At 37.3% G+C, this 17186-nt stretch overlaps 1 protein-coding gene across 1 annotated transcript in view; it reads left to right on the top strand.

Moving 5' to 3' along the window:
* The window catches only part of METTL25 (methyltransferase like 25), a 167153-nt gene that overhangs the window by 48114 nt on the left and 101853 nt on the right, over nucleotides 1–17186 (top strand). The window contains exon 5 of the mRNA XM_004390258.3: nucleotides 3465–3612. Coding sequence (XP_004390315.1) covers nucleotides 3465–3612 — 148 coding nt within the window. The remainder of the gene's footprint in view (nucleotides 1–3464; nucleotides 3613–17186) is intronic.

Here is a 17186-nt window from a genome sequence, read left to right as displayed (position 1 = left end):
GTTAATGTTTGGCCATTTTTAGAATGGGTAATTTTTCTTTTTCATAAGTATTTTTGGGTTTCACTGGTTAATGGAAACTCATTAATTCTCATTAATTGTTTTTCTTATAAATGAAAACAGTCATCAGGTTTTACATTAACTCTCTCTTAGGGTTGAACAACCCCAATTACTTTAACCTAACTTCAAAAAATATAAATCTTAGTGCTTTTATTATTGTATTTTCAAGTTTCTACAAATCTTGTTAAAAGTATGTGATCAACACTATCTGCAAAGTCTTATAAGAATCTAATATTTTTTAAGAAAGAGTCTAAGATATAGTTCAAGAATGTTTTTTGGGTCCTATAGTGAATCTACAATTTACTAACCTAAGTTAAGCAACACCTCCCGCCACTCCTGCACACATGCAATACTTAAATCTTTTACTATTAGAATAATATAGTGATTGCATACGTTTTTTCCTCCTACTCTGCCACATAGTCCCTGGGTGGTGCAGATGGTTAAGGTCCCAGCTACTGTCTGAGTTATCTAGTGCTGCTATAACAGAAATACCACAAGTGGATGGCTTTAACAAAGAGAAGTTTATTTCCTCACAGTAAAGTAGGCTAAAGTCCAAATTCAGGGCGTCAGCTCCAGGGGAAGGCTTTCTCTCTCTGTTGGCTTTCTTACCAATCTTCCCCTGGACTAGGAGTTTCTCCGTGCAGGGACCCTGGGTCCAAAGGACACGCTGCGCTCCCAGCACTGCTTTCTTGGTGGTATGAGGTCTCCCCTCTGCTCCCTTGCCTTTCCTTTTTATCTCTTGAGAGAGAAAAGGTTGTGCAGGCCACACCCCAGGGAGGCTCCATTTACATTGGATCAGGGATGTGACCTGGGTAAGGGTGTTAAACAATCCCACCCTAATTGTCTTTAACATAAAGTACAGTCACAAAATGGAGGACAACCATGCAATACTGGGAATCATGGCCCAGCCAAATTGATACACATGTGTTTTGGGGGGACATAATTCAATCCATGACAGTTACTGAGTGGTTTGAACCTAGTTAGAGGCACCTAGGAAGAAAGGCTTGGTGACCTGCTTTCTAAAGGTCACAGCCATGAAAACCCTATGGAGTGAAGGTCTACTGTGCAACACGTGGTCTCCATCAGTTGTGATCAACTCAGTGGAAACTGGTTTGGTTTTTGTTTACTCTTCTACCTGCTAATATTAGTAGTAGTTCTATATGAAGGACCCCTGGCGACACAGTGGTTAAAGTGCTCGGCTACTAACTGAAAGGTTGGCAGTTCGAACCCACCAGCCAGTCCAAGGGAGGAAGCTGTGCCACCAGCTGTGGCAGTCTGCTTCTGTAAAGATTACAGCCTTGGAAACCCTATGAGGCAGTTTTATTCTGTCCTATATGGTTGCTATGTGTCTGAATCGACTCAGTGGCAAGAGGTTTGAGTCCTATGTGATGAATACAGTAAAGGATATATTTAAATGTTTTGTGTTATCTTTAGGGAGAGCTAAGTTTCTTAAAGAAAGATTTATACTTCTGTTTTTCTACCCTTAATTAGCAATAAGCCTTTTTTCACAGAATTCGTTTTTATTTGTAACATCTAATTAAAACCTATCAAAACTATCTAAACATCAAGAAAAGCAAAATAGTTGCACAGTTCCAAAAAAGTGCTTTGAAGAGAATTGTGGTTGAAACCCTTTGAGTGTTCTATCAGGTTGAAGCCATTTTTAAGTACAATTTTTTTTCTTTAGAAAGGCTGGACTTCAGCCCTGTTATGTCTGGGTTATATGGGTTGAAATAAAAATCTTAGTAAAATAATTTTAAATAATATTTAAATGAGTTTTCAGTGAAGGTTTACATGGCAGTTAAGGTTCTTATTCAACAATTTCTACACAAATTGTTAAATAATATTTAAATGAAACACTTGTATTTTTTCTGAATATAGTTCTAAAAATATACTTGAATCACAAATATGTATGTCTGTTATTTTAAATTTATAATAATAAGGATAGAAAACATTTACTGTTTTATTATGTGGCAGACATTGTACTAAGTCATTTACAGATACTAACTTATTTAAGCCTTACAACAATCCATTGAGATGAGGTAATGTTATTATCTTCATTTTACAGATGAGGAAATAAAGGCACTGATAAGTAAAAATAAACTCACCTAAATCACACAAGTGTCTAATTGGAATTTAAACCCAGGCTGTTAGTTTCCTAGACAACACTCTTAACAATTATACTCTAATTTATGTAATTAGTTCAGTAATAAATAGTTCTTTGTCATCGCTTAAGAAAACAAATATATCTTCAATATTTTATTTATACCTCTAAAATTAGTTTGTGTTGTAAAGAAATTCATCTGTTTAATGAATAATACTTTAAATAGCACTTTCAGGTTTTGTTACCTTTAATATTAATTCAAAATGACAATTAGGGCAAAAATTAAAAAAAGTGAGAATATGTTTTAGAAAAAAATAAATTAGAAATCAATATAACTCTGTGCTAAGTAAGATATTACAGATTTTACACTAATAATGTGACCTTTGGACTGTCTGGGCTTAAGATGCTGTCTAAAACGGGAGTGTTAAACTAGAAGTATTCTAAAATCTTTTTAGTTCCAAATTATAAAAGTCTGTGATTCTGATAGGGCATAGATTTCCTGTATCAAACTTTCTACTGCTTCTTTAACTAAATTTCTATGAGTTGCTTCAAAGACTGCAAAGTATTACATTAAATTCAACTTTGTAATAATTGGTATATTGATCAAGATTCCTGAGTGCATGCATATGAACCTACTGTGTGTGTATGTATTTGTGTATATACATTTAAATTAGGCTTTGAGTAATTAGAAGAAAACATTTTATAGGTGAATTTTTTACATAAAATTCACATAAAATTAGAACAAAGTTTTGATATTGAATTTAATATTGGCATATTTGATGCAGTGAATGAAGTAACTTTTTGGTGTTAGAGTAGAAATGCCAACTTAGCATCAGTTATGTTTTTTTATAACAATGCTTTTTCAGGTTTCTGAATTATATATAATGGGCAGTCTGTGAAGAAGTGAAATCAATAAAATATATGACTACCATGGTCAGATGTAGTATAAATGTGTCTCAAGTCACAGGTTTGTCCTAGTTAATACAGGCTGTATTTGATTTGTCCAACCATTACTTTGGGTAGTCATTAAGCAAATATTAGTTGTTAAAAAAATCAGAAAATTCAAATGGCTAAGTAACTAAACCACTAGATAAAACAAACTAAAGTACATCAGTAATAATAGGCGATCACAGTCATTTTGCCTATAAAGGAAATAATTTTTCATTATGAAAATAAAACTATTTTCTTGGGATAATTTGATAATTATTAAAAGGTACACATATTCTAAAGAATGTTTAAAATCTTCATCGGAATTATTTTTAACCCTCCTTTTAATTACCAAAATTTATTTTTCTCTTCTTTACAGGATTGTTTGATGGTGGGCCTACATACTTGTGGTGATCTTGCTCCAAATACTCTGCGGATATTTACTTCCAAGCGTGAAATTAAGGGAGTATGCAGTGTGGGTTGTTGCTACCACCTGTTATCTGAAGAGTTTGAAAATCAGCATAAAGGTACAAAGCTCCCATTGTGTCATAATTTTTATATTATTTGAGGATAATGGCTGCTTTTATCTCTCTCTTTTTTGCGATTATTATCATTTTAAATTGACATTTAAGGTAACATCTGATTTTCTTACAATTTTAATGTTACAGTATTATTGAAATTTAATGTATTGTCACTATGTATTTTGTTAGTTCATTTGATCATAAAATTGAAAAATGAATGCTGAATACTATGCAGACATTTGAAAATTTTCATGGTATACCTTTTAGAAAACTGTTTCAAAGCACGTATATACATTTACTGAGATAATAAAGGTAAATGATTTTGTCATGAATATAGAGTTGCAAAATTTGTTTTTATTTTCAGAGCTTTTTCTACTTTGTTTCTGAAGGAATATTGATATTTCTCAAAAAAAGTTCTTTAGTGTGTTTTGAAGAATCATCATAACTAGGATTTTTTAAAACTCCAAAACTTACGATTTCATTAAAAAATAGTTTTCAAAGTGGGCTTTGTGGACTCAGAAGGTGCCCGAGGAGCCAAGTACAGAGTAGCTTAGCAGGGTTTGGAGCTCCCTACAGCCCTTCATCCAGAGCAGCTCCTGAATACCTTTGTCCATTTTATGCATTATGGCTCCCCATAAGATATGGTTTCAAAACTGCTGGTTCAGATTAAATGGTTGTCTAGTCTACTAATATTAGGAATTGTCTATCAGTTTAATGAAGTCTTTATCAATGTCCAATATTCTTTGCTAAGAATTCTCAGATCAGAAAGGTGAGTGCATATGAATGATATTCTTTGCTCTTTTCCTGAGTTTTACAACCCAGTGGAATATGAAATTTTAATTAGTTTTCATTTAGTCATGTCCAACAAGAAAAATTATAATTGGATAACTACGAAAATGGGATTGGGTGAAACATAGACAATCCTTAGAAATGGCAAAGTTTTTTGTGAAACAGAATTAATTGAATGAGAATCATTTTATGTCAGAATTTGAAAAGCATCTTTTAGGAATAGTGCACAAAAGAAAAATGTCAACTGTAGAGAGTGATAGAGTGAGAGAAAGAAAGCAAATTGACAAAAGTTAACAATAGGTGAATTTAGATTAACAATATATGAATGCTTGTCATGGCATTATTCCTAACTTTTCTCTGAGTACAAAAATCTTCAACATAAAAATTTGGAAAAATAAATAGGAAAAATTATTCATGCAAGACTCAGGCAGATTAACCAGTAACCACGGTATGCATCAGCTTGCATTGAGCAAGGTAGGACAGGTTTAATTGTATTTCCTTGCTAATCTGTGGTGAGCAGTTTCACATGGGTTTCACCACATCTTTGACGTGGTAGAGGACAGGTGAAATTGTGCATTGGAAATTGGTGGGAAGGCATAATTGGGCCTGTGAAGTACCTTGCTTATTGGGTAAACTGGCCCTGACTAGACTATGTACCCAAATATTTACATTTTTTTACAATGTTTTTCTGCATCTTTCCTAAAATAAATGAAAAAAAAAATAATACTATCACAGTTTTGTTGTTGTTAGGTGCCATCAAGTTGGTTATGACTCATATCTACCTTATGTACAACAGAACAAAACATTGCCCGGTCCTGTGCCATCCTCACAATCATTGCTATGTTTGAGCCCATTTTTGCAGCCACTGTGTCAATCAATCTCATTGAGGATCTTCCTCTTTTTCGCTGACCCTCTACTTTACCAAGCGTGATGTCCTTCTCCACGGACTGGTCCCTCTTGATAACATGTCCAAAGTAAGTGAGACAAAGTCTAGCTGTCCGTGCTTTTAAGGAGGATTCTGGCTGTACTTCTTCCAAGACAGATTTGTTTGTTCTTCTGACAATCTATGGTATATTCAATATTTTTTGCCAACACCATAGTTAAAATGTATCAGTTCTTCTTCAGTCTTTCTTATTCATTGTCCAGCTTTCACATGCATGAGGCAATTGAAAATACCATGGCTTGGGTCAGGTGCACCTTAGTCCTCAAAGTGACATCTTTGCTTCTTAATACTTTAAAGAGGTCTTTCGCAGCAGACTTGCCTAGTGCAGTCTGTTGTTTGATTTCTTGACTGCCGCTTCCATGGATGTCGATTGTGGATCCAAATAAAATGAAATCCTTGACAACTTCAGTATTTTCTCCGTTTATCATGATGTTGCTTATTGGTCCAGTTGTGAGGATTTTTGTTTTCTTTAAGTTGAGGTGTAATCCATACTGAAGACTGTGGTCTTTGATCTTCATCAGTAAGTGCTTCAACTCCTCTTTACTTTCAGCAAGCAAGGTTGTGTCATCTGCATATTGCAGCTTGTTAATGAGTCTTCCTCCAATCCTGATACCCTGTTCTTCACATAGTCCAGTTTCTCCGATTATTTGCTCAGCATACAGATTGAATAAGTATGCTGAAAGGACACAGCCCTGACACATATCTTCCCTGATTTTAAACCACACACTATCCTCTTGTTCTGTTCAAACAACTGCCTCTTGATTTATGTACAGTTTCCACATGAGTACAATTAAGTGTTCTGGAATTCCCATTCTTCACAATGTTATCCGTAATAATTTGTTATGATACATACAGTTGAATCACAGTTGTATAGCTTTTTAAATATTGAATGTGTTGTATTTTCCTACGTCAGCAGTAGCATAAGATTCTATGGAGGGGAGGGATGGGCTTTAGAGTGGATTATTTGATTCTTAGTTCAAGAGCTTCCTGTTCTATAGATACAATGAAATTCTGGTTCTTTAATAACTGTCTCCATTTGTGGGCAGACATAAAGCGTTGTTGTGTCTTTATGTTCAGTGATACCGCCTACACTCTAGGACCTTTAATTTTAGCTGCCTGATTCTTTCTTCCATTTTATTATCATGCCTCCAAGAATGTTTTCCCCTTCCAACGTACCTACCTCTCTTCTTAGGCCATATCTTCTTAGGACCATCATCTCTGATTCTGCTGGACCCTAGCAGCCATTGCTCTGTATCTTCATATCTCATATCTTGACTCAGTATTTGCCCACCAAGGAAGTATACTCTCTACCACACCTTTTTATCCACAATCCCCACCAGACTCTCTCTCTGGAGTGGCCCCAAGAGCTGACTCTACTGGTTTTAGATGTTTATTTCCTAGCTTACATTTAAATCAAAGTTTGTAGTATAGGTGTGGGTTATTGGTAATTATATTTGTTTTCTCTCTGTTTTTTTTTTTGTGAAATGTAAGGAGATTCAGATTTAGATAACCATCATTATTTTATGGCAGCTAGGCCATGCCGTTGGTATATTTTTCATCTGATGTCTCTTTCTTCAATTCTGTTTTTAAAGAATTGGCAGAAACTGCTTACTATGGTAGAAAAAAATTAGAGATTGATAGTCCTTTGCCAATCCATTTCAGATCAGTTTGTAGTTAACTTTTCTAAAAGAGTATTGCACTAAACTTTAGCAAGTATTTATATTGACCATGTATTCTAACTAAAATGAGAAATAAATTTGAATAGAGCATGTTAGGTAAAAGAGCCTTTGAAGAGCCTAAAGAGAGAAGGAATATTGGTATATCCACATCTCCAGTCCTCCCATTTTTTTCCTGCCATGGCAAGATTTGATAGATTGATGAGTTTTTAGAGAGTGAGTTTTATTCATGTTTATAACTTCAGAAATAAGCACACTACCTGGTTGATGTAGAAGAATATATAGTGTGTATAGAATAGATTATTGAGCACATGTAGGAAGAGAAAAAAAATCACTGTTTCCTGCCTTGGTAACTGCATTTCATGCTTGTAGGAGAATATATGATTAAATTGGGCAAACATATTGAGCAGCTACTATTTACAGTAAACCATTGAAAACTCCATGGAACGCAGTTCTACTCTGACACACATGGGATCACCATGATGTCAACTGGTGGTAGTGGTGGTGCTTGATGCTATATGTGGAGGAGAGACTCATGAAAAGACTAAGTCAGTACTTTCAGAGAGAGGTAAAAAACTCAAGTAGATGAGAAGCAGAGTTCAATTTAGTTCAACAAACATTCATTGAATGCAAGCTATGTTCCATGCTCTGCTAAGCAGTGGTGATATAAAAATGTATGAGATATCATCTTCACAAGGAATTTTAAAAATAGCCCTTAATACCAAGCCAGATAATCCCTGTTAGTAACTTTAAAAACCTTTTTTTTTTTTTTTCTTTTTTGGTAAAAAGTCATTTAGGATAGGAAATTCAAATAAAAATAGAAAGATAAATTTAAATTTAATTAAAATTAAGTTTGTTGTGTATCTTTCCCAGAAAAAAAAATGTATACACATACACACTGTATATTCTTATTTTTTTAGGGATTCAAATATATTGTTGTTGTGTGCCGTCAAATTGATTCTGACTCATAGTGACCCTGTAGGACAGAGTAGAACTGCTCTAGGGTTTCCAAGGTTGTAATCTTTACGGAAGCAGATTGCCACATCTTTCTCTCACAGGGTGGCTGGTGGGTTCTAATCACCAAGCTTTTGTTTGGTGGCCAAGCACTTAACCACTGTGCCACCAGGGCTCCTTGGATCCGAATATACAAACTCTTAATGTCTTTACTTTTTTCACTTGCTATATTTTGATGATCTTTCCATATCAGCACAGAGGGTGTTAAGTCATTTTTTTAATGATTCCACCATATTTCATATGCTATGTTTTATTTATTCAGTCCTAAATAATTATTATTATTATTTTAACATTTGTACTCTTTTTTTTTAATAAAGCAAAATTTAATAAACAGATGGTCAGTTCAGTGTAGAATTTGGAGTGCACAAATATGGCACCAGTGTTTATCTTTGTTTTCTTATCCTAAACATTAGTTTTGAAATAGTGTATTTAAATGCTGTAAAACAGATATACATAAAATGTTTTATCTCTGTTATCTTAGAGGATAATAGTATGCAACTCAGTCTATGAGGGGTTGAAGATATGTTTCTACTGGACAATACCCAAGCTATGCCTTGAAAGATTGTTGTTGTTCTTATTGTTGTTAGGTGCCATCAAGTCGGTTCCAACTCATAGAGACCCTATCTACAATAAAACGAAACACTGCCCAGTCCTGTGCCATCCTCATGATCTTTGTTATGCTTGAGCCCATTGTTGCATCCACTGTGTCAGTCCATCTTGTTGAAGGTCTTCCTCTTTTTCACTGACTCTATACTTTACCAAGCATGATGTCCTTCTCCAGGGATCGAACCCTCCTGATAAAATGTCCAGAGTGCGTGAGGCATCTCATATGCTTTGGACTTGAAAGATTAGTAGAAGTTAATCAGACAAAGAAGTGGGAAGGGTATTATAGGCAGAATAGGCAAAGGCATGGAGTGATAGATTTTTTCAAATCAAGTATTTTTTTTCTTTGCCTTTCAGTCACTGTTTCTCTCTGTAATTGTCTTTTCTCTGATCTTATTCTTCCTCATATCTTTTTCACAAACATGTTAATGATAATCCTAACAGTTGTTTCAGTGGGTAGGAAGAGGTCAACAAGACCTCGATTTTCTAATTTCTATTTACCCCATAAACCATTTCTACAGAATCTCTTCTTGGTTCACATAGTTTGTTTACTTAGTACTCGTTCATTCATAAAATTATCATTGAGTTTTCTGGGAAAATTAGCTGAATAAAATAGCTCCAAATTTTCCCTCTCTGGAAATGAAAGTCACTCAGTTAATTTCCAAGCATCTAGTCTTAGATCCTGCTTGGGTAAAGACAGTTTCACCTTCTCTTCTCTGGAATGAAAGTTTCCTTTGTACACTGTGGGTTGATAGGGCATTTTGGTCCCCCAGAGTCAGACAAAAAGTTGGTGGAAGTGTTGGAAGAGTTTGTCAGAACAGTGACTGGCAGCTACAAACTCTCAGTTCCTGTCCCTATAGGCACAGTCAATTAATGGAAAGGCTTTTCTGTCAAAAATGTCTTATCCATTGAGAATCATTTAGATTAACAGGGAAACAATTCTAGGCTTAAGTGGGGAAAGCTAACAATAATGTCTTAGTTTTGTTACATGCTTCCCTGTTCCATAGCTGAAATGAATGGAGGATTGGAAGTTTTGCTTGTCAGGAAAGCAAAGACTAAGCAGGAGGAAACAGGACTGATTGATATGATGAAATAGGTGGAGATGCATACAGCATGACTACTCTCAAATTCTTTGGAGGTCAAGAAAAGAGTTGGAAAGCCAAAAGATAGGAGAAAAATGTAGAAAACTAAGTGACAGGAATAACAAAAGCAATCTTGGTTTATGTTGCAGTTTTGCCTAGCCTCATACTGCCACATTTTCTCATCTCAAAAACCAGATGGAAAAGGTAACTTACTCCCTTCTCTCTTTCCCACACCCCATCACCGTTTTTCTCACCTTATATTGATTGTAGTAAAAGAGAGAATATAAATACTATCACCTGCAGTTTTTATAGCAGTATTTCACAACTCTGGCTGCTCAGCTGAATCAAATTTGACACTTTTCGTATACAGATGCTTGGGACCTGAATTATAATCTTTTGGAGTGAGACTTGAATATAAGTATTTGTAAAAAGCATTACAGGTAATTTTGATGAACACCTGTGGTTGAAAACGAGGTATTTATTATGGTTCTGTAAGAAAACGTACAGAATGCTAGATGATTTACAGAAATATGTTCAAGTTATAGTTATTTGAACCTCTCCCACTGTAGAGACTTAGGTGGGCTTTGGGTGCCAGCTGGCAGATCCAAACTAAAGGTTGAACCCAGAAGGGCCCAGGAGGGTATATCAAAGTCCAATGTGTAGAGAACTGGAATAATTAGTTCAAAACAAAGTCCTTGAAGTATAGAACTCAGAGTGAAAAACTGGGGAAACCAAAGACTGATCCAGGAGGGCAGGAAATCACGGCATAAATGGGAGATGAAGTTAAGAGTTAGAAGCTACCCAAAGTCAAGGGAAAACAAATAAGGAACAAGCAAGGCGTGTCCAAGATAATTACGAGTATCACTGAATTTTGGTAGCTTACATTTATTGATCAACAGGTATGAGTATGTGTGAGTGGCTGTGTCAAAGCAAAGTAGAGTAAATAGAGTTTGTTCTTGGTTATTTAGCAGCACCTATTTTAGGCAGTGGTGGTTCAGTGGTTGAATTCTCACCTTCCATGCAGGAGACTCAGGTTTGATTCCCAGGCAATGAACCTCAAGCATAGCCCCCAGTCATCTGTCATTAGAGGCTTGCATGTTGCTATGATGCTGAACAGGTTTCAGTGGAGCTTCCAGACAAAGACAGAGTAGGAAGAAAGTCCAGTGATCTACTTCCCAAAATCAGCCAGTAAAAACCCTGTGGATCACAGTGGTCCAATCCAGTTGTGCATGGGGTCACCCTAAGTCAGGGGCCTACTAGATGACAGCTAACAACAGCAACAACAATTTCGATAGATGGAATATGAATGTAGTCTGATTTTGTGTATATAATATAATAGTCATAACATTTTTTACTAAAATAGAAATATACCACTATGTAGTTTGATCATTAAAATAACTACCTTACAGGGTAAGAGAGGAGCCCTGGTGGTGCATTGGTTAAGCACTTGACTGCTTACCAGAAGGTTAGTGTTTCAAACCCACCAGCCATTCCTTGGGCCAAAGATGTGGTGGCAGTCTGCTTCCATAAATATTTACAGCCTTGGAAATCCTGTAGGGCAGTTCTACTTTGTCCTGTAGGGTTGCTGTGAGTCAGAATCAACTCAGTGGCAATGGGTTTGGTTTGGTTTTTACAACCTAAGAAGTTTGCATGCACAAGGTTGGTATATTTCCTATCATACACCTATTATTAGGTTCCATGTGGCTATATCTCTAAATGATCAACTGTGTCATGTGTCACTCCCTTCATATCTCACACACCTGCCCCTTACCCTTACTTTGTATGCACAGCTGTTTTAAAGTTTGAGTTGGGGCAGTCTTGCCCTTTGGGGTGGAAATTTGAGTTATAAACTTTCCAACATAGTATAGTAGAAAATTCTGGTGTATACACTGCAATTTTATGATGATGTTTACTATGTAAACAGTATGTGTTTTACATAAATATGTTTACCCAGTATGTTGTGGTAGACCATAAAGAAGGTCTGTTGTGAATTTAAATTTTCATTAATACCTCACAGCTCTGAGTCGTTATGAATACCGAACTTATACAGTATGTTTTAAAAACTGCTTTTAAATATTTATGCATTAGGAGCCAGTAGAACATTTCAAGATCTATTCTAAAGTACATTGCTGTCAGTGATAGGATAATATCCATATGCCTACAAGGAAGACCAGTTAATATGACTGTTATTCAAATTTACACACCAACCACTAAGGCCAAAGATGAAAAAATTGAAGATTTTTAACAACTTCTGCGGTCTGAAATTGATCAGACATGCAACTGAGATGCATTGATAATTATTGGTAATTGGAACACAAAAGTTGGAAACAAAGAAAGATCAGAAAATATGGCCTTGGTGATAGACACAATGTCAGAGATTACACGATAAGTTTTGTAAGGCCAATGACTTATTCATTGCAAATACCTGGCAGTTATATACATGCAGTTCGCTGGATGGAATACACAGGAATCAAATCTACTACATCTGTGAAAACAGACGATGGAAAAGCTCAGTATCATCAGTCCAGAGCAAGGCCAGGGGCTGACTATAGAACAGACCATCAATTGCTCGTATGCAAGTTCAAGTTGAAGCTGAGGACAATTAAAACAACTCCACGAGAGCCAAAGTACAACCTTGACCATATCCCACCTGAATTTAGAAACCAGCTTGAGAGTAGATATGACTCATTGAACACTCATGACCAAAGACAAGATGAATTGTGGGATGACATCAAGGACATCATACATGAAGAAAGCTAAAAGTCATTAAAAAGACACGAAAGAAAGAAAGGACCAAAATGGACGTCAGAAGAGACTCTTAAAGTTGCTCTTGAACATAGACTAGATAAAGCGAATAGAAGAAATGATGAAGTAAAAGAGATGAGCAGAAGATTTCAAAGGGTGGCGAGAGAAGACAAAGTAAAGTATTATAATGAAATGTGCAAAGACCTGGAGTTAGAAAACCAAAAGGGAAGAACATGCTTGGCATTTCTCAAGCTGAAAGAACTGAAAAAGAAATTCAAGCCTCGAGCTGCAATAGTGAAGGATTCTATGGGCAGAATATTGAACACTGCAGGAAGCATCAAAAGAAAATGAAAGGAATACACAGAGTCACTGTACCAAAAAGAATTGGTCAACGTTCAACCATTTCAGGAGGTAGCATATGATCAAGAAAACTGATGGTATAGAAGGAAGAAATCCAAGCTGGACTGAAGGCATTGATGAAAAACAAGGCTTCAGGAATTGATGAAATACCAGTTGAGATGTTTCAACAAATGGATGCAATGTTGGAAGCGCTCACTCATCTATGCCAAGAAATTTGGAAGATAGCTACCTCGCCAACCGAGTGGAAGAGGTTCATGTTTGTGCCCATTCCAAAGAAAGGTGATTCCAAAGGATGCAAAAATTATCGAACAGTATCATTAATATCACTCACAAGTAAAATTTTGCTGAAGATCATTCAAAAACAGTTGCAGCAGTACGTCAACAGGGAACTGCCAGAAGTTCAAGCCGGATTCAGAAGAGGATGTGGAACGAAGCATGTCATTGCTGACATCAGATGAATTTTGGCTGAAAGTAGAGAATACCAGAAAGATATTTACCTGTTTTATTGACCATGAAAAGGCATTCAACTATGTAGATCATAACAAATTGTGGATAACATTGTGAAGAATGGGAATGCCAGAACACTTAATTATGCTCATGTGGAACCTGTACATAGACTAAGAGACTATCGTTCAAACAGAACAAAGGAATACTATGTGGTTTAAAATCAGGAAAGGTGTGGTGTGCGTCAGGGTTGTGTGCTTTCACCAGACTTATTCAGTCTGTATGCTGAGCAAATAATCTGAGAAGCTAGTGTATATGAAGAAGAACGTGGCAGCAGGATTGGAGGAAGACTCATTTAACAGCCTGCAATATACAGATAACACAGTCTTGCTTGTTGAAAGTGAAGAGGACTTGGAGCACCTACTGATTGTCTCAGGCTGAGTTCTCTAGAAAAGCAAAACCAGTGAAGCATATACATTTGTGTGTGTGTGTGTGTGTGCGTGCGTGTGTACTTAGAGAGAAAGAGAGAAATTTATCTCAGGGAAATGGCTCATGGAGTTACAGAGATTGGCAAGTCCCAAGTCCATGAGTTGGGTGTCAGGCTGGCGGCTTCTCCTGATTCACATACCTGCAGGGGCTGATGAACCCAAGATTGGCAGGTCACATGGCATGCTGCTGGCTCACAGGCTGGGAGGTTGATGAATCCAATACTGGCAGGTAACATGACAGGCTGCAGAGGCCAGTGAGTCCCCAGATTGGAAGATGATATGGCAGACTGCTGGCTCAAGTCCCAAGAACTGGGGGTCAAATGATGATTAGCTGGATGCAGGATCCAGAGTGAGCAAAAGCCTGCAAGCTATGCCAGAATATCCATATCTATTGAATGCAGACCACACCCCCGAGGAAACCTCCCTTACAACTGTTGGCTGATCACATCAGCTCACATCATGGAGGTGATTACATTATTTCATAAAACGGAGGATAACTACATTATTACATAACTGCCAAACTACATCATTACATGACTGCAACACCACTAAGAATCGTGGCTCTGCCAAGTTGACACACAACCTTACCCATCACACTGATGAAAATCAAAGACTACAGCCTTCAGTATGAATTACATCTAAACATAAGGAAAACAAAAATCCTCACAACTGGACCAATAAGCAACATCATGATAAATGGAGAAAATGTGGAATTTGTCAAGGATTTCATTTTACTGGAATCCACAATCTACACCCATGGAAGCAGCAGTCAGGAACTCAAACAACATATTACACTGGGCAGATCTGCTGAAAAATATCTCTTTAAAGTGTTGAAAAGCAAGGATGTCACTATGAGGACTAAGGTGCACCTGACCCAAGCCATGAAAACTGTACAATGAATAAGAAAGACTGAAGAAGGGACTTCTGGGCAACATGGCACTATAGACAGAAGCACCATGCCATCCCTCCACAGCAAAGACCCAAAACACTAAGTCAAACAGAGACAAACATCAGTCCTGAACCCCTAAATATCAATGAAGAGATAACTCAGCCAAGCACCAAATTAAATAAGAAACTGACGGAGAACAGAGAGCGAGGAGAGATACGTGCAGAGGTTCGCTATCAGCTAATGTAGCACGAATCCGCCATCTTGGACTCCTGTCGGAGATCAGCGAACAGGGAGTACCGGAAAGCAGCTGCAGGGAGCTCCCAGCAGGAGACAGCAACCGATAACCAGCAATTTACGCTTTCCCACCCACCATCCCTCTTCACCCCCACTCCGCCTCCTCTGCTTCCTATGGCCGCAATCTCTTAGCGCAGAGGCGCCGGATTCAGCCCTATGCCACTTAGATTCTACGCACCCACACTGGCCAGCTCCCTGAGTGCCATTCATTTGTTGCTGATGTTGCTTTTTTCTGCTTCTTTTGGTTTCTTCCATACCTCTTACCACCTCCCCCTCCTTTTTCTCAAATACCTGGATCCATGTGCCATCTTTGCGTCTTCCTGAAAGGCTGTGAAATGCCACTCGACTGTAGAACTTCTTCCCGGCCTGCACTGCTGCAGTGGTGGGATCCTCAGGGCCTTTATTTTGTTTGTTTTGATTTGTTCTGTTTTGATTTCTTTGTTTTCTTTGTCTTTTCTCAGCTTGGGAGCCTCTTTTAGCCAGGCTGTACTAAGCATCTTGGGAGCTTCTTCCTCAGTCTGCAGAGCCGTGCAGTGGGATTTCTGGAGGCATTTCTTTTTTCTTTTTTTGTTTTGTTTTGTTTTCTTTCTTTTTCCCTTTTTGTCTTTCTTCATTTCTCAGTTTCTTGTCTCTATACTTACCTTCGCTTCCTGTCTCCGGAATACCTGGTGCTGTGTGACAGCTCTATTCCTTCTAGCCAGGTTATACTTTGCAGCCTGGGAGCCACTTCCCCAGTCTTCGCAGCCACACCACTGGGATCTCTGAAGGCTTTTTTTTTTCTTTTTCCCTAATTTTTATTTAGTTTTTTCTTTTACCCTTTTTCTTTTTTTCCCTTCCATTTCTTGGTCTGTCATCTCTCCACTTCAATGGCAAGCTCCCTTAGCACTCTTTTTTGATTGTTTCTTTGTTTTTGGCCCCTGTTTCTCTCTCCTCTCTCTCCTCTTTCCCGTACCCAACTTAGCTCCACACATCACAGTCTCCCCCCACTTCCTGCCTACCTGCACCGTGTGCTGAACATCACACCCCCAAGCAGCACAGGCATGGACTACCAGAACCTGCCCTGCACTGATTCCTGACCCACTCTGTTGGCCCTAGTACGTGCCATAAACTGCCCATCCCAGGAACTCCCCTTCAGATGGATGTGCCCTGCTGCACCATAGCTGAGTGACTGACCCTGCCCATTGGACGAGGAGGCAAAAAGTATGCCCACAGACAGGCAATCAACAAAGAACGCACAACCCGCATGTACAGATATAACCAAATAAAACAAAAAAGCAGGATGAAACAAATAAATCTACAATCAATAAATGAGGAAAATAACTACTGAATGTCCCAAAGACAGCAGACAGTATCAAAACATATTAAAAGAAACAGGACAGGGATAGTTCCAGTAGGCGTCCAAATTAAACATCAGATGACTTTCTAGTAGAAACAAAGCTACTAGAACTACCTGATAGGGAATTCAAATTTCTAATATTCAGAGCTATCCAAGAGTTGAAGCAAAAAAAAGACAAAAATGAGGAAAAAATAGACAAATTCATGGAAATTACAGACAAATTCGTGGAAAATACAGACAAAAAATGGAAGCATTCCGGAAAATAATACAGGAACAAAATGTCAAAATAAATTCAGAACTAGAAATCATACCAAAACAACAATTAGAAATCCAAAGGATAAACACCAAGATTTCAGAAATGGACGGTGTCATGGAAGGGCTGAGAAGCAGGTTTGAAACAATGGAAGACAAGATCAGTGCAATTGAAGACAAACACTTGAATACAATTCTGCTTGAGGAAAAGTCAGAAAAAAGAATTTAAAAAAATTAAGAAATCCTGTGATTTATGCGGGATATAATCAAAAGCAAACATTTGCAAGTGATCAGATTTGCAGAATGGGAGAAAACAGAAAACACAGAGAAGATTGTTGAAAGACTGCTGAAAGAAAAATTCCCCAATATCATGAAAGATGAAAGCTGACCATCCAAGAAGCTCAACTAACCCCATATAGGTTATATTCCAAAAGAAAATCACCAAGGCATATCATAATCAAACTAGCTAAAACCAAAGACAAAGAAAGAATCCTGAGAGCAGCTTGAGAAAAACAAAAAGTCACATACAGAGGAGAAACAATACGACTAAGCTCTGATTATTCAGCAGAAACCATGCAGGCAAGAAGGCAATGGGATGACATATGTAAAACATTGAACGGAGAAAATTTCCAGCCAAGAATAATATATCCTGCAAAACTGTCATT

This window comes from Trichechus manatus, unplaced genomic scaffold (assembly GCF_000243295.1).
Source record: "Trichechus manatus latirostris isolate Lorelei unplaced genomic scaffold, TriManLat1.0 scaffold00293, whole genome shotgun sequence".
In the NCBI taxonomy this organism is placed as follows: Eukaryota; Metazoa; Chordata; class Mammalia; order Sirenia; family Trichechidae; genus Trichechus; species Trichechus manatus.
This window is presented reverse-complemented; position numbering and strand designations above follow the sequence as displayed.